Source organism: Schistocerca piceifrons, chromosome 1 (genome assembly GCF_021461385.2).
Source record: "Schistocerca piceifrons isolate TAMUIC-IGC-003096 chromosome 1, iqSchPice1.1, whole genome shotgun sequence".
Lineage (NCBI taxonomy): Eukaryota > Metazoa > Arthropoda > Insecta > Orthoptera > Acrididae > Schistocerca > Schistocerca piceifrons.
Window position 1 is genome coordinate 358,460,883 of NC_060138.1, and position 19,210 is coordinate 358,480,092.

Below are 19,210 nucleotides of genomic sequence, written 5' to 3' on the forward strand. Positions count from 1 at the left end.
GTACGTTGTTTGGGGCGATGATTTCATATTTAATTTTCGAAATCCAAGTTGGTAACTTCTGTGTTGATGCAAGATGAGCACTTATATAGAATTCTTATTTTTGTAAGCAGTTGCTGGATCAGATATTGTGCGATTTATAGTTATGATTCTATTGATCTTGTAATAAATATGCTACTTAACATGGACATAAACCGAAGCATGCTTGGGAATTGTAGCCTGGGAAAAAGAAATATTTGGCTTCCTACTGAAAGGCAACACTTCATGATAGAGAACAAAGTAGAAGAGCTAATTCACCGCGTTATAAAGATTGCACAGTTTCGAAGATTGGTTCAAGCTGTAGAAGTACGTTCCAAGATAATTATGAATATTTAGCCTAATTGTTTCATTATGCATTGCATACGTGGGATGAAAGTGATCGGGTTTATGTCGCCGTAAGTAAAAATTATATTTATGATAGATCATGGTTCGAAGGTGTAATGAAATTGAAAACCTTGCCGTTTCTTCCCTTGGTTTATTTGATATTATGTGATCTATCATTTGTACCGTTTGAAGGTTTTTTTGTCGAAGTTAAATGTATAATTTAATTCTTTGTGATTGGTAGAATATGTTACTTTATTTTCATGTTATTTCATCTGATTAAATGTAAATTCTGCCTGGCTCTTGTTAGTGAGATGATATATTGGATACACAGGCTTCAGATAACATCCAGCTGTCCAGTTTAGGTATTCTGTAATTTCCTGTAGTGGAATAAGGTGTGTACTGGGATTGCTCCTTTGAAAAGGACGCTTTTGATTTCCTTATCCATGTGGTTCACAGTACAATAATGACATAGCTTAATGTGCATCACCAAAGGCCCTTAAGTTAGCCTTACATGTGATTTACATTTCCGAGTATAGCTGTTCCTGTTGGCATTGGCATTTGTTGAAATGGATGCATTCCTTTTAGTTTTGTTATTTCACAATTTTATTTTGCCCTGTATGTTCCTGTCGTGTCCCCCCCCCCCCCCCCCCCCCTGTGTTACAAATAGTTTTCTTTTTTTCCTTTCAATATCTTATTTGTTCATGATGCTGTCTGCACCCTCATTCAGGGCCCTCGGTAAGAGAAGATATGCCAAGTTGTGCAAGGAAATTTATTTTGAGCCACATTGGACCTCTTTCCCAGCACCACTTCCAACCTAATTTTTGGTATGTTCTCCCTCTTTCATATTACTTTTCCCCTCAGAACCACTATTTTCTTTTTCAATTATGTTTGCATACTGTTGATTTGTATTTTGTTATGCTTCTACTTCTGTCTCTCCTCCTTTTATCTTTGGCTTGTAATCCTCTTTCCCCTTCTAAATGTCATGTACTTATTCGCTGTGCACCAGGTATCTCATTCATTCTTTCGCAGTACTGCTGCCTCTTCCTTTTCTCTGTCATGAGTGAACTTCCTGGTTACAAAGCCTTGCATCCTCTAACCATTTGCTCCCTCTCTTTTTTGGACAAAGGTCCTGGTATATAGATTTTTCGTATTGTTATTAAATAGTAATCTTAATGGTGTAGTACTTACTTTTTTTCTAAATAAGATTGAGTTATTACATATAGGCCCTAATTTTAACTGACTGTATCCTGCCGTATTAATTTCCAATAACTGAAGACACAGGTGACCAGACAGGAAATTAGGCGATGTAATTGTTCTAGAGTATAGTTTTTTTATTGTTTTGATTGCAGCTATTTTTTGTTCATGTAATTACATTCTCTTGATTTCCTTGCCTTTTTTTCTAAGTTGTCATGTTATGTAAAATATTTGGAGGCTTATGAGTATTTACCCTGCTTCTCATACCTTTATTCTGTAACTTCCCTTACTACATTTGTGAAATTTTTTGAGATCAATACAATTTTTTTATAGGCCTAATAGTAATTGTAATGATGATAGTAACTTTTATGAACATAGTAGTAAGAAAAGTTCTGGCAGACAGTAAATACTTTAGGAGTAAAGGAGACCACTTACCGAACAGGAGAAGAGATCAGTCGTTGACAGGTGCAGGAGGAAGGGGGGATGCTTAATCTCAGGCTAAGTCCTTTAGAGTTCAAAAATACACATCCGTGTGTGTGTGTGTGTGTGTGTGTGTGTGCGTGTGTGTGTGTGTGTGTGAGCAGCCCGCATCTGGCAATCTATATTCAGACCCAACTTCAGGTCTTAACAAACATGAATAACGAACTGTATGGTGATATCAATATAATGGAAGGAAACATTCCACGTGGGAAAAATTATATATAAATACAAAGATGAGGTGACTTACCGAACAAAAACGCTGGCAGGTCGATAGACACACAAACAAACACAAACATACACACAAAATTCAAGCTTTCGCAACAAATTGTTGCCTCATCAGGAAAGAGGGAAGGAGAGGGGAAGACGAAAGGAAGTGGGTTTTAAAGGAGAGGGTAAGGAGTCATTCCAATCCCGGGAGCGGAAAGACTTACCTTAGGGGGAAAAAAGGACAGGTATACACTCGCACACACGCACATATCCATCCACACATACAGACACAAGCAGACATATTTAAATATGTCTGCTTGTGTCTGTATGTGTGGATGGATATGTGCGTGTGTGCGAGTGTATACCTGTCCTTTTTTCCCCCTAAGGTAAGTCTTTCCGCTCCCGGGATTGGAATGACTCCTTACCCTCTCCTTTAAAACCCACTTCCTTTCGTCTTCCCCTCTCCTTCCCTCTTTCCTGATGAGGCAACAATTTGTTGCGAAAGCTTGAATTTTGTGTGTATGTTTGTGTTTGTTTGTGTGTCTATCGACCTGCCAGCGTTTTTGTTCGGTAAGTCACCTCATCTTTGTATTTATATATAAAAAGAACTGTATGGTGAACTCCTTATGGATGACGATGAACTTGTTTCTTATAAACAATGGACACACATGGATCGCACAAGTTTTGAAACAAAGCAAAGTACAGGGAAAGATTTTGTTGAAATGTTTTGTCAAAAACCGGACAAACTGACCACACACAGCTTCACAGCAACAGCACACTCAGCTTATCTCCAGTTTTGTAAGGATAATTTGAAACAAGATGAAATTATAGTAATACTAGAATTTTCTGAAAATTATGCATTTATAGTTCAAGATGCCATCCAAGGATATCATTGGGACAACAGTCAAGCAACTCTCCAGCCATTTGTGATTTACTATAGAGGTGAATTACGTGATGTGTCTGCCATGAACCTGTGCGTTTTTAGTGACTTAATTCATGATGCCATTGCAGTTCATGCCCACATTCGCACTGTCATGGCATATGTGAAAAACAAGCTGCCTCACATACATTTTGCGAAATACTTCAGTGATGAGGCAGCTAGTCAGTGCAAAAACTGTAAAAATCTCAAAAATTTGTGCATGCATTACCATAATTTTCAGATTCACGCAGAATGAAATTTTTTCGCAAGAAGTCATGGTAAAAATGTATGTGATGGTATTGGTGCTACCATTAAGCACATGGCATCACGAGCTAGTGTGCAGCACCCTACAGAAGGTCGCATTCTAACACCTCTTCAATTATTTACCTGGGTACAGAAAAATATCTATGGCATACAATCATTCTATGTTTCGAAAGATGAGGTGAAATCAGTCGAAGAGTTGCTAAAAAGCAGACTAGAACACGTTAAAACTGTTGCAGGCACAAGGAGCCATCATCACTTCTCTCCAGCGGACTCTGACAATGTGCAGATGAGCAGACTGTCCAGTTATAACTATAGGTTCATGCACAACGTGTCTCTTCACAGTGTGTCTGACTCAGGATTCAGAAGCAAAAGCAGCAACATACAACCAGGTTGCTATGTTATTGCTGTTTATGATGACAAATGGTACGTAGGATGTGTTGCAGAGTGCTGTGAAGCAGAAGGTGATGTATTTGTGAACTTCATGGCACCAGCAGGACCAGCAAGATCATTTCATTGGCCATGTTTGGCAGACAGGTGTTGAATTCCTTTCGAACATATCCTTATGACAGTTCCAGTTCCTACCAGTGTCAGGAAGACAGTACAGTTTGCCACTCAATGTACAGAGTACAGTAGCTAAAGTGTGGGAGAACTTCTGTTCGAAGCACAATCGACTGGTTTTTAGCAGTTAAGATGCAGTAAACATTAATGATAGGTTGTGTTAATTTGTCTATTGTTGTTGCTTAGTGTTTAAACAGTTGTGGGAGAGGATAAGAAGAACAGAGTACGGTATGTTTTTACAAAATTGTGTTGTGGAACAGTGTCCAGTACATCAGTCAACTTCCATTGTACACAAATGTCTTGCAATAACATGCTGAAATTTTGAGATATATATCATTATGGTCTACTTATGCAGCGTGTTAAATTTGGCTTGGATTCCACGTGTCCCTTTTGTGCTACCACACTTAGAAAATCCATGTTTTCAGGTAATTTTTCAAATTTTTGTATTTTCATGTGCTTGTAACTTGGTTTTTGTGACTGATATGGGCATGATGAGTTCTGTGTGTGTTTAGGCCACATTAAGCTTACCACAAAAATTTTTTTGCCCTTTTTGAGTGAATTATATTTGGCATAGAGGGCACCTACAATATGTACCTTTTAACGTATTATATTTTTTTAATCACATTTTGGAATTTTTTGTTTTCCCTCAGAAATATGTTGTTGGTGTTTTAATTCATGGAGTGTGTTCTCTAAATGGATGTTACTGGGTTGTAAAAATTTCACTGGACTGTGTGGAATAGTTCCAACGTTATTAAGACCTGAAGTTGGGTCTGTAGATAGATTGCCAGATGCGGGTTGCAATTTTTTGGGCCACGCCACCTTCTTTCACAAGTCATAATTCTGGAATTAATTGGCAGGGGAAACTAATACTTTGTACTTGAGTGTTCCACACATGGTAAAATTAGTGTACTGAATTTCAGTCAAATCTGAGACTATGAGCTGGAGCCCCTGGTTGAACTGACATGGAATGACCCCTCTTTCTCTTTTGCATGTGTCTGTTTACAGCCTAATGCTTCTGTTATTCAGTGAGTGGTGTGTCCTTTACTCCTGAAATATTTACTTTCCGAAAAAAAAATTTATTGGGTATTTCTATAACAAAATGAAATTACTTTTCAGGGGCAGCTCACAGAAACTCAAGATTCAGATGATGACATAAATTTCTATTTCTGGAAGAAAAACTGCTTGTTGTGGGCTACAGATGGTATTGGGGAAAGTTAGTATGATGGCTGATGATGGCTATGAAAAAGTTCGCAAAATTAAATCTTTACTGGCAGAGTGCATGGTACCACCAAGGGAATCACAGTTCTTAAATTTAGATAGGTTAGTATATCATTGACAGGAATTAAATTGTTTGTGCACCAATGTTTGTTAAAATAGTTGTTTGGTGTAATGTGATGGTGATACTCTTTTTTTTCTACTGATGGTGCTATTGTGGAACTTTTGTTGACTGTAGTACAATGTCAATGACTACATGATGTGGGTGATGGCCCCCTCGCTAATCAAAAAAGGAAGTTTGCATTCTCAAAAAAACGTTTTGTACAAGTGTATTTAGGGCGTGAAGTAATTTTCAATAACATAACAAACATAAGTCATGATTGGAATGTTGTTGTTATATTATTGAAACAAGGAGATTATGGAAGTGTCTGATTCCACCCTTCTGCTTTGACCCATGACGTCATCAGTATGGCAGAAATTGCTAAAATAAGTGTTTCCAATATGGCGTCAATGATGTCACCACATACACACGGCAACAAACACGAAAATACGTATAAATAAAACATTAACATGTATCTCATAAAATACAATCAAACTAATGGGACAACTGTGGGAAACTGGGGATTTTAGGTAGGGGACAAGCTAAATATAACAGAAAAAAAAACACATCACAATCCCAAAAACTCACAAAATGATGAAAAAAAAAATTACAAAATCTACAGGAATTGGATACTTCCCTAGACCTATACAGGTCAACCACAGCTGGTGATACCAAAACACCAATGCCTACAGCAAACAATATGGAAATTGGAATCAGACATTTCCCTTGGCCACAGCTGACAATACCAAAACACTAGTACCCACACATAAAACTATGAAAATTTGAATCAGTACCTATATAGGTCAACCATAGCTATTGAACAGGCATCTAAAGCTAGCGAAATGAGGGATGCTCAACTACCGGACCTACCGATAGATGGCTCTACCAGCTGATTACTGTCGTCTGTATTGCCCGCCATATTCGAATTTGGCAAGAAGTTTCTCTCGGTCTGTACGGTGTATAAGGAATTACGGATTATCGAAATGGTGATTTCTTGTTCCGCTTTCAATTGTACGAAGCGATGGAGTAAGGAGAGTGACTTACCATTTCACAGGTAATACGACTACCGATACAATACGATAAAAATACAGACTTAGTGCGTTTGCTAATTCGATGTTTTTGAACAGGTTTCCTCTAAAGCACCCAGAGTTACTAAAGACGTGGATTACTTCCGTGAAGCAGAAAGATTTTAATCCTACGTCTTGCAGTTTTCTTTGCGGAAACCGTTTCCGACAAGATGATTACGTAGTGAGCCCTGGAACGTGGAAGAAACGTTTCAAACCCGAAGCAGTGCCATCAGTTTCCGACATATTTGATGCACAAAATAAACAGCCACGACGACATGTTGTTAGGATTTTGAGTGACAACGATGATTCTACATTTGAGGTAGCTAATTACTTTCCTTGCTGTGTGTGCGCTTTTTACTTTTGTGAATTTATTTCGTAAGCTACATAGGTCCAAGCAATGTTGTAATACAGGTCCATATTTTTGTTTTTAGCGTTCTGTCATGGAATCCGTGCTCGATTTGCCCATTGCAGACGCTACTGATTGCGTGGAGAATGTTGTCAATGAGAATTCTTCCGTGGAAAGCATGACCCACTTATCCAATGCAGAAGCTGCGAATTGTGTCGAAAACGTTAGTATAAGGATGTTTTCATACCCCCAACGTTTTCTTATAATATTTTTTCATCAAACCTTGAGTTATCTCAATCGTATATAACGAAATTATTTCCTTATTTAGAGTACAGTTGGTTCTTCAGTAATTGATTGTGGTATACAGTCGAAAGTATAAATGAAAGACAAGGCGACCGAAACTTGCATTTTTTTTTTTTTTTTTTTCTCAGACATTGTGCACGAATTAAAACGTAAGCTGAAGTGTGTCCGTGAAAAAATTCGAAGAAGAAAGTGTTTTCCATGGATGACATCATAAGTTCATTGAAGGAGAAGGGGCATCTTCCTGAGAAGTTACATAACTTCCTCAATCATCAGATAGGAACACAAGTGGAATTAGTGTGCAATTTAGTGAACAACTCTCTCTCATCAAAGGGTAATAGATACACAACAAATGTGAAAATATTTGCGATGACTGTGTACTTTTATTCACCAGCAGCATATGAATACCTGAAAAAATTAATGCCTCTGCCCCATTGATTTCAAAATGGGTGGCAAGTGTAGACTGTGAACCTGGCTCCTTAAAAGATGTTTTCAAGTACATTGTAAGGGACCAGTTCAGCGATTCATGTCTAATTGTAGACAGTGTGGCAATTAGGAAGCAAGTAGTTTGGGACCAAGGAACTAAGCAGTACACAGGTTTTTTAGACTTTGGTGGGGAAGTGCCTCAGTAAAATAAGTAATAGAACCATCTGAGGCTCTGGTTTTCATGCTTGTCTCTATTAAAGGCAAATTTAAATGCCTGATTGCATATTTCTTTATCAACGGTGTACAGGCAAATAATCAGGCCACACTGGTAAAATCTACTTTAGAGGGGCTGCATAGTTCTGGCATTAGGGTTTGGTGTGTTACATGTGATGGCTGTAAGGTAAATATAAGCACTTTACGTTCACTTGGCTGTACTTTAAATTTTTACAAGGGTGATTTTAAAAGCTACTTTCCTCATCCTGTGGAAAAATACAATGTTTAGTGTATCTTGGACATGTGCCATACGATTAAGTTTGCCAGAAATGCTCTAGCAGAAGTATCTGCTATTGAGTCTCCAACTGGCATTATTAGATGGCATTTCATTGAGCAATTGAACAAGGTACAACAAGAAGAAGGTATGACATTTGCCAACAAACTATCAGGACAACATATAAGTAGTGTAAATAGAAAAATGAATGTTTCATTAGCTGCACAGACTTTGAGTTCTAGTGTGGCAGATAGTATAGAGTTTTTGAGGAGGGTTTGTGATCCAAATTTTAAAGGAAGTGAAGCAACAGTAGAATTTTTGTGTTATATTGATAGGATTTTTGGTATACTGAACTCTAGAAATCCATTAGGTAAAGGGTATAAGAGCCCCCTGAGACTTGACAACAAATCTTATTGGCTTGGTATTTTCAGACACTGACAATTATATCAAAAGCTTAAAAATCATTGGTGTTCCATTGCTGCTCCATGCAAGAAATGTTAAATCTGCATTAGAATGTATTTATCTCTATGCTTTTCCCAATATGGCCAATAAAAATGCATTTGTAAATTTTGTTAACTGGAGAAAACTGTTTAAAACAAGTGACTGCGTGTACTCTGTTGTAGAATACTCAGAAACTGTTTCAGATGTTTGTGATTGCTGGGGATATGCGACAGAAATATATACAGGCCAAGATTTTGCATTGTGTTAAAATTAAATTCGTAGATTACCCATTTCCTGCTCCTGCTCTTGGTCATGATTACCATTATGAAATTGAGATTGAGGATTTACATGAGACTCAACTTGTTTGTAAGATTGCATCCCTGTACTCCTGCACATGCTTAAAAACATATGGAAAAAAAAGCCCGCTGAGAAAATTTTAAACAACAAATCACGTATAAGGCAGAAGTTAAATAAACTCATATTGTTTAATCATGTATAGTGCTCAAATTGGAAAAGATTATGTATTGGGACATTTCATGCAGATGGGTGTGACATTTTGACAGATTTTTTAAAACTATTTTGTCCATAGATTTGTTGTTGTATAATTATGAACTTCAAACGATGAATCACATTGAAGTAAAATTAACTCTTTACATCCTGTGTAGATATTGTAACAAAATTATAATTATTTATTATATAAGCTTATTTTAAGATGTTAGATGTTACAAAATATGCACTTGCATTAAAACAGGTGATTTGTGTGAAATTAATGAAAAAAAAGTTCTGAGACTTATTTGACAGATAGCTTTCAGTGTGAGAAAATATTTCCCTCAATAACTATGTTAACTTGAATTTTTCACTTTAAGAAAGCAGTTTAATCACAGAATGGGTGTGATCTAATGGAGTATGCAGTGGCCCTATGTTTCAAACAGTAATGTTTGTGGATACTCTGCAACATAAGAGCAATAAAATTGTTACTCTCTTAATTCTTGTTTTAATTCTTCTTAGAATGAACACAATGTTCCAATTGATCGTAAGCATTCTTATTACTTTAAAACCATTCTAGAATAAGGGGGCCTGATTCAGGCAAAACCTAATTTTCTTAATTTTGTCTTTATTTTGCTAGGAGGTCTTTCTATTATATTTTCCTGTGTTGAGGGAGGGGGGAGGGGAAGAGAATGCAAATAATCATATAGAATTATCTTTCTAGCACTACAAAGTACTGAATACAGTGATTACAGTTACACTTGGAAATCTAGGAAATTTCAAAAAATGGCTCTGAGCACTATGGGACTTAACATCTATGGTCATTAGTCCCCTAGAACTTAGAACTACTTAAACCTAACTAACCTAAGGACATCACACAACACCCAGTCATCACGAGGCAGAGAAAATCCCTGACCCCGCCGGGAACCGAACCCGGGCGCGGGAAGCGAGAACGCTACCACACGACCACAAGTTGCGGATTAGGAAATTTCAGTATTCATGTTACATGCCTAATTTTCATCAACATTTACCTTAATTATACAGTTACACTTTTTGCTGATTTGAACTGTGTACTACATGTTAAAAAGATTTTGTTTGGTCATAGTAATAAAAGCATTTCATTTTTTTTTATTTTTATTTTTTTTTGGTCATATGTTCCATATGGAACTGAAATTATCAAGTTACAATGACAAAGAAAGGAATTAACATTAAGGAATCTTACTTCACAGAAATTATGTAACAATGGTTACACTTTTTGCAAGTTAACTTTAACATAAACCATTTAGTTTCCCATTAAGAGTGAAAGCAGTTGCACGAGTCACGCAAAGAACAAAGTTTCCCATAGGGAACTAAAGTATTTTACGTTTGACTTATTGCAGACCCAAAGTATTGTGATCTTCATATTTCTATTTAAAAAAGTTTGTAACTCAAATTCACAGACATTTTGGAATCTGTACATACATGTGTGTAACAAGGTACTTTTCATGTGTCATGTGGAACCTTTAATTTTCTGGTTTAAATATAAATTATTTCATGAATTACCTTTAATACCGACAATGTCTGAATGCAATATTTACCATTTAGAAGAAGAAATATTAGTGTACAGAATAACAAACCTCATGAAAAATACGAGAGATTGTAATGTACCGAACTTGGAATGTCTCTTTATCAATAGCAGGTAAAATAAAGGCGTTTATTAAATGTTCAACGAAACCAGTCAGTACCTCTTAATTCACCATAAAGGTGATACAGTAATAAAAGAATTTACTTTTTCAGAATTTCTGCTAAGTATTAAAAGTGTGAAGACCTATTCAATAAGTATTTGCTTTATCAATAACCTGTAGTACAAGCACATGTATAAGCAGGTAATTAAGGGAGTCAAGACTTGTGTTAAAATTAAAGATACTGACTGGTATTACTTGCTCACAAAACATTGTAGTTGCTGTACAGTTTATGGTGTAAGTGGTGTACCCAATGTGATTCCTGGAGGACATAATATTCTGTTATCCTGTATCAGAAAACAAATCTCCACTGTGACACCCTCCTGTTCTTGGTATGCTATTAGCTATAATTACAGGAATACTCTTCACATGGAGGAGGGAGGGAAAAAGGGGGAGAGGGAGAGAGAGAGAGAGAGAGAGAGAGAGAGAGAGAGAGAGAGAGAGAGAGATGGGAGAAAATCATGTTCTTAGGAGGAGCAAGCTTTACAGCAGCATATGCTGTTAAAAGCATAGTGAGATTTTCTTTTTCATCATTTCCAACATTGTACACAACTTTCTTGCACTTTTATTTTATCACATTTTTCCCTTGAGAATGGAGAAGAGAGAGGAAGAAGGAAAAAAAAGAAAAAGTAAGCGAGCTTTCATAAGAACTGAAAACTCTACTTGTGTCATTTGTTATTTTCAAAATGTTACTCTCTTTCCAAATGCTGTTCTATTTCTTCAAACCAATTCTGAATGTCTCACGTTATTACATGTTATTTACTGTACATTGTCCAGCAATACTTCTGTTGTTACTAGATAGTTTGTAATTTGGCACTACCTTTGTACCGCTGGTATTGTCTAGTGTACTTTTGCAGATAAGAAAATCGACTGGACTAGAACGTCCTGTCAGTATAGGACAAATTCAGACAATATGGAACTTTTTACACTAAATTTGCAATATAATGTCACCCTTGTCTAACACAGATTGTAGTAGCCATTGGGGTACCTGTCTGGCCAGCTTCTACAGCTTTTGCTTTCAGGTTTGTTTTTTGCTTGGGCCATATCATGACAACCAGTCATTCCAGTGATTGACACCATGTCAAAGACTGGAACCAAGATTCACAGAAATAAAATTCCATGGTTGTAATTCATAGTCTAATTAATTTTGCTCACTGACATGTTTTGAATTCAATTTTAAAATAAAAACATGGTACCAGCCATTATTTAGGTGTCAGACTGGAAAATTAGTTTTAAGACACCCCAACCTTAACCTTAAAATTAACAGCTGTGATCGATGTTATTTTCAACAAGTTCCTTCACTTCCTACATCATCATGGATCAGTCCAATATAATATTATTACTACACTTAACTTCCAAATGATACGAGTTATGCATTTAAGAGGAGCCTTAACGTTGGCCTTTGTGTTTGTCTCATTTAAATGTATTTCTTGTCTCGTATCGAAGACTGAAGCACTATCAAAAACTGGTGCTTCTACCTTATCACTCAGTTAAAATACACTGTGTCATGTACAGGCGTTAATAAAATTATGGAATTTAAATTTCTGATCAAAGAGATAGCCAAATTCGTAAGTGAATGTTGCAATTACAGTGTCAGCGTATATGCAGATCGGTAATGCATCACTTCAGATAAAGAAAAATAACAGTTTTTCCGTTTATAACTAAGTAATACTTTAATAGTTCAGTTGTAATTTCTGTTGTCAGTAAAGATACCCCTAAGCAAACGATGTCAACTTTTTTTCAAGACACGTCTTCACTGTTTTCCACACTTGATTTTCCGAATTATACCTGTAGTTAAAAGCTTTGCCAACCAAGGTAATTTGTTGAGCTCCATTGAATCTTAAATAGTATTTTAAAACGGGCAAATAAGTAAAGCACTCATAAAATTAATAGTAAACAATTTATAGGTCAGCTTGTCAAACTTCCAAAACACACTCGAATTTAGGAATTTCATAGCAGAACTGTCACTGTTTTTTCTCACTAGATTAGAAACACTTCATTATGTTGATGTGTAGATATCTAGAACATCCAATATAAAAGACTTATCAGGGCGCAGAACGAAAAACATTTTCATCCGTGTTTTGACACTTCGTTTTTCGCCAAATTCAGATATGGCGGACACTCAATGATATAATCTTTGGCCGGCATGCGCTAGAGCCATCTATCGGTAGGTCCGGTAGTTGAGCATCCCTCATTTCGCTAGCTTTAGACGCCTGTAGCTATTGATACGAAAAAAACCAACACCTACAACTACGACACACACACACACACACACACACACACACACACACACTCAGGGCGCCATCAAACACAACAAAACGACATCTTCAAACACAACTAACTCATAAACTCCGCGCCTTAATGACGTCACACACCAAACACCCTTACGCTATGGGTCAAAGCAGCCGGGTGGAGTCGGATGCTTCTGTTGACCTGAAACAAGTTACTGTGCATCCACAGTGTGTGCTAAATGAAAGGACTGTCTATTGAACATTATTCAGATAGGTACAAGAAAGTGACAGCTGCTTTACAGCAGGATTACGATTTTCTATGAAGCAAAGCATGATGTGAACAACAACCTGCATTATTAATTTGTAATAACTAATGGAGAAAATATCTTAGCAGAATGCTACTGATGTATGGCTTACGTAGCTGTTAAAGATGAAGTGAAGACTGCTTATAAATTGTGTGGCTTTGTTAATTAGATCGAGAGTTTGAGCTGATGGTACTAAATTAGTAATAAATTGCCTTAGAGGAGGTAAATCAAGATTTAAATTTTGTAAAGTAAGTATTCTACAAAACTTTGATGGTACTTTAAATTTTTGTCTTCGACACCCCAGCTTAAGTTAAAATATTATCCACACCACTTAAGTGCTAATTCTCAATAGAACTTGATATTTCTAGAAAAAGTCAGTTATTAATGTTAAGTGAAATATTTCAGTAGGAACTATAGCAAAATTTTAATAATTCCAGTATTTGCATCACAGTGCATGGAGAGTATAAGTGATAGACTTTTTAAATTTTTGCCAAGAAGTACAGCTTTATGATGCAGCACCAAAAGGGGACTCACAAGAAAGCTCAGAGTTTCGAGAAGAGTGATGGAACAAATTTAAGTGGTTTTTCATTAATTCTGCTAGTTACAAATGTAATGCTTACCTGGTCCAATTTTCTGAAAACAATTGCGAACTACAGAAAGTTGTACCTCATGGTTAATGAGGGACTATTTAGTTAGAGACTGCAAGGATACTTCAAAAATTTGTAAATCAATTAAAGCAACCAACCTTTAAATACATTATGCTTTGCCATATAAATAAAAAAACTCTTGTGCAACTGAATTTCTTTATGTGCACCAAACTTGTTTCGTTAGTTCATTCCAGGTATCTTCAGTAGTGTATTATAGACCTCTGAAGATACCTAGCATGAATGGGTGTAACATGTTCGCTACTCGTAAATACTTTGTTATAAAAGACAGAATTTTCATTAAAAACCATAACTGGAGTAGTAACTAAGAAGATATGACAGTAAATATTAACAGTATTTTAAATGCAAGTTTAAAAAAAATTGAAAAAGATAACAAAATGGAAAGATGAATCCAAGAAAGTGTAAAAATTCAAGAGAGAGGGCTGTGAAATAAAATTTTTTACACCTAAGCGAAACAGACATACCTACCTTGGCGTGTGGTAGCTGGGATGAAGGTGTGGGTGTTAACAGCTGGTTGTAAGCATTGATACAAATTCTAACAGTGTTGGTTGTTTCATTAGACTGTGCGAATTACCGGCATGAAGATCTGAGTTAGTCATCTGACCAAAAAATAGGTGAAAAAAGTTTTTGGAAATTGCAACTCCAGGATGACTTTCAGCAACAGTGAAGGAAGAAGGATTAATATTGGTAACAGCACACGAAGATGGATAAATTGAAAATGTACAGTACCCAGAAATTTGATGGTAAAATTTCCAACTGTGGAAATATCAGTCACAAATTATTTTTCATGCTGAAAAAGTGCTCTATATCGTTGAGAGGAAACCGAGGCCAAATGAAGTTGGTGAGAGTCAAACTGCTTGGGACGACTTAAATGCGAAGGCGATACTCATTCTATCTACTGCGATGGAAATTGACCGATTGCAGTCTGTTATGACACGCACAAGCGCAGCGGAAATGTGGGCCAGACTAAAGAGTATTCTTGGACAGCGGTCCACAGTTAATGAAATGGCCTTGAAGCAGAAATTTTTCGATTACTGAATGTTGCCAACAGACACAATCACACAACACATCAGTCAGGTTGAGTCCTTAGCACAAGTATTAGCTGATGCTGGGGAACCTGTCACAGAAGCTGACAAAATGGCTAAAATTTTGGGAAGTCTGCCAGCAAAGTTTAGTTTTTTCATATGCCTGGGACTCTTGTGCTGAAGATCAACAAATGTTCGATAATTTGACTTTAAAAGTTATTGAAAGAAGAACAAAAACTTTTACAATGTGGTGAAAACTCAACACCCTTTGCAGCAGCTAATGTGGACAGAATGCGCAAGTTCAGTTCAAATACCAGTAACAACAATGCGTCTAACATGGTCAGTAGAAAAGACATTGAATGTTATTACTGTCACAAAAAGGGACATTTTAAATCTGAGTGCAGAAAACTTTTAGCAAAACTTAATATGAAAACTGGTACGCCTGAGCACCAAGCTTTGAGTACAGAACATTTGTATGTTTTTGCTGCCAGTTGCGAAAACATTTGGTTAGCTAACAGTGCTAACTGCATCAAAACGTATGACGTCACACAAAGAGTGATTCAACACATTTAATCCACTTCGGTGGTCGGATGACTCATTTTTTCAGATTGGAAACAACTTGATCATCAAAGCAAAAGGCATTGGATGAATTGAAGTAGTGTCATTAGTTGAGGGCAAATGGCAATCTCACACTTTGGAAAACATATTAGATATTCCTAAGCTAAAGAAAAATTTATTTTCAGTGGCAGCAGTCACAAAAGGAGGAATTAAAGTAATTTTTTACAACAAGAGAATGGAAGTTTGTTGTTCAGGTCTAATTGCAGCAGGAATTAAGATGGACAATCAGTGTTATCAAATGTTTAAATGTCCAGATCCTGCTCCCCTGAATTCCACCATGATTTGGCATGACAGACTTGGGCACATTAATTTCAATGGTCTCAAGCATATGGCTGATCAGAAATTAATACTTGGTTTCAACATGAAAAAAGTTGAAAAACTAAATTGTGAACTGTGTTAGTATGGCAAGATGAAAAGAAAATCTTTTATTCAAATTTGGAATCAAGATGGAAAGTTCCTGGTGAATTTATTCGTGTAGATTTGAGTGGATGGATGAGAAAACCGTCTCTTGGAGGTGTACAGTAGTAAAAGTTTAAAGGATGATTGCACTTCATACAGGTTTGTGTGTTTTCTTAAAAGTAAACATGATATTTTTCCTGTGTTTTTGGAATTTCAGAGACTGGTTGAAAGAAAAACTGGAAACAACATCAAAGTTCTGAGAAGTGACAATGGAACTGAATTCATAAATAAGCAATTTGAAGATTATTTCAAATGTAAGGGTATAATACTTGAGAAAACAAGTCCCTATACACCTTAACAGAATGGCTGAATTGAATGAGAAAACAGGTCCATTGCTGAGTGTGCACACACTATGCTATTAAGTACTGACTTGTCTCACAAATTGTGGGCAGAGGCAGTTTGATATTAAGACTGCATTCCTGAATGGGGATTTGGAAGAAGAATTTTACATGGAGCAACCAAAAGGTTTTGTTGTAGAAGGCCCAAATAATGTGTGCGATCTGAAGAAGAGTCGATATGGACTCAAAGAATCACCACATTGTTGGAATAAAAAATTTTTTACAGTTTCTGACAATGTTTGGCTTTGTGCAGCTGAATGCAGACAAATGTGTTTTCCATGCTTTACCTGGCACTTTGTGGATGATGGCTTGCTTATTTGTAAGTCTCCAAAAATACTGGAAAATGTTTTGTCAGCACTGGGAACAATGTTTGAAATTACTGTGGGCAATGGAAAATACTTCTGTGGATTGGCAATTGAACACAGCTCTTCTACAAAAGAAATGTATATAGGCCAGCAAAGATCAATTGTTTACTTCAGAATTTCAACATGGATTATTCAAAACTGAACTCCATTCCTTTTGATGTTGGAACCATGTTGCACAGTGGACAGTCTCCTGCAAACCAACATGAGGTAAAGGAGCCGGAAAGCAAACCTTATCGGCAGGCAGTCGGCAGCTTAACGTTTGCAGCAATTGTCTCACGGCAAGACATCATGTTCACTGTGCACATGGTGAGTAGGTTTTTACATAATCCGGGTCTTGATCATTGGCATGCTTTTAAAAGGATTATGAAGTATCTACAGGGGACCAGGGACCTGACCATAAGGTAGAAAGCTGACTACTGGACTGGGGGTCTACTCAGATGCCGACTTTGTTGGTGACTGTGACACTTGTCGGTCAACAATAGGCTATGTGAGCTTGTTAGCGGGTGGGCCTGTGACATGGTGTTCATGTTGGCAGAAATGTGTAAGCAGATCAACAACGGAGGCCGAATACAGAGCAGCTTATGATGCTGCTACTGAAGTTGTTTGGTTGCATGGTTTTCTCAATGAACTTGGTTTTCAGTTAGACAAACCAACAACACTCCATGTTGACAATCAAAGTGCTGTTTGCCTGATTAAAAACACACATCATCACAAACACACCAAGCACATTGACATTAACTACAATTATATACATGAACATGTTGAAAATAATGAGATTCAAGTCTATTATATTTATTCTGATAAAGAATTGGCAGACTTATTCACAAAACCTTTAACTAGAGGCAAATTCATATCAAATAGAAAAGCTGTGTCAATGATCTCAAAACCTTAATAAAGCTCTGTCAATGATCTCGAAACCTTAATAAAGCAGGAGTGAGAGTGTTGATAGCAGTGAGTTTGTTACGTTGAGTGCCCCCCCCCCCCCCTTTCTATGTTTATTTTGTGTGTTCCATGACGTTATAAAGTTATATCTTTGGTTTTGGTTTTTTTTTGTTTTGTTGTTACGGTTACGGTGTGTAACTTTTGGTTGCAAGAAAGAAAGGAGCAATAAGTTATTTTTACTCCAATATACCGTATTTCCCTCTGTGATTTTCTGTCAAACATAATTAAAGACATCAGATAGGCTAATTTTAAATTGAGCTGATGTATTTGTTGCAGTATACAGAAACTCAGATCATCTGAGATAGGAATTGAAACTGCATACGAGATTGTCTGGGAAAGACTCACAAGTAACACTGCCCAAGGCCCACTCTCCGATTCTGATACACTTCAAAGATGTAGTCTTGGTCAAAATATGAGACACGTACTTTTTTTATACATGCCCATGTGGCTGCTGAAGTGGTGAAAACCCTCATTCTGAGCACATATCATTGAAACAGTAGGAGATATAACAATAATGTTGAAACAGAATTACCATGGTTGCTACTGTACTTTACAAGTTTGCAATCACATCTTTAAACATTTTGGTTTATTTCAAAATCCACCTGCATCTCACAGTTTTTGAAATAGTAAAAAGTTTGTGTATAGCAAATGTAATAGCATATTTAACAACAAATTAAACTATATCTGATAAAGCTACATCACAAAGTCGCTGTAGTGAGATGTAAGTTTGAAGTAACACTGTATACCGGTGTACATGCACCCTGTCTGCCATATGATGCTTGCTGTACATGGCGATAGTGTTGTTTGCAAATTCACAGTGCATCCGTAAAAGACAGGCCCGTGAAGGATTTAATTGAAACAATAAGGCCTTGCTCTCCGTAGAGTCCGGAAATAACTGACATGGAGGTAGCGATAGGCTACTCACATTTTGTTTTCATGGCCTTTGTTTTATTTGTTTGTTGTTTGTTTCACTTCTTTCGTTGTTTGGTTTTAGATATTCCGTTTGACATCTACTTTGTTATTTTACAGTATTTAGGTTGTGTTGCATTACTTTTGATAGTCAGTGCAATAATGAGGGGATGTTTTATTATTTATTGCAAAGAATTGCTAGATACACATGCACATTGTGCACCATGCACGTCTGATTATTGCAATATTATTGCTCAATTTACAGCATGTACCACAATTTTTAAAGCAATATTTAACAGGAGGTTCGCATGTGTTCGTTCTTGAACAAGGCGTACCTAACAGTGTTCACAAATCGAGGGGATGAAAACTGGTTATGAATCAAACTTTGAATTTCCATTATATTATTCTTGAGGTGCAAATTTACATCATAGCCATAAATTAGGATTACATGGGAGAATTGTTTTAGAAAATTATTCCATGGTCTGAATGTGTAAGCATCAAGTGACTGGATTATACGTGTTGTTCCAGCAGGAATCATCATAATTTTCTTTAACTTTGTCTGTGTTGGGCAAACAGAACAGTTCGTTCACCAACAGCAGGTAAATAAACATCCGCTATTAGTGGGATCAGATGTTAATTTACCAAATGTTGAAGCAAATGCAACAATATTATTGGCTTTATACATAGCTTGTTGAACGATGGGTCCAAACTGGCCACCTGTTTCCTGCAAGACTACGAGCAAAGGGGGTTGTAAAACACCACTTGCAGATTGCATTGACTGT

The 19,210-nt window shown here is 36.6% G+C and overlaps 1 protein-coding gene across 2 annotated transcripts in view; it reads left to right on the forward strand.

The window, feature by feature from the left end:
• LOC124784917 overlaps window positions 1–19,210 on the forward strand; it is a 57,477-nt gene that overhangs the window by 155 nt on the left and 38,112 nt on the right. For both annotated transcript variants that reach the window (XM_047254139.1, XM_047254138.1), the window contains exon 2: window positions 5,099–5,302. In XM_047254139.1, the coding sequence (XP_047110095.1) occupies window positions 5,181–5,302 (122 nt within the window). In that variant the 5' untranslated portion in view covers window positions 5,099–5,180. The remainder of the gene's footprint in view (window positions 1–5,098; window positions 5,303–19,210) is intronic.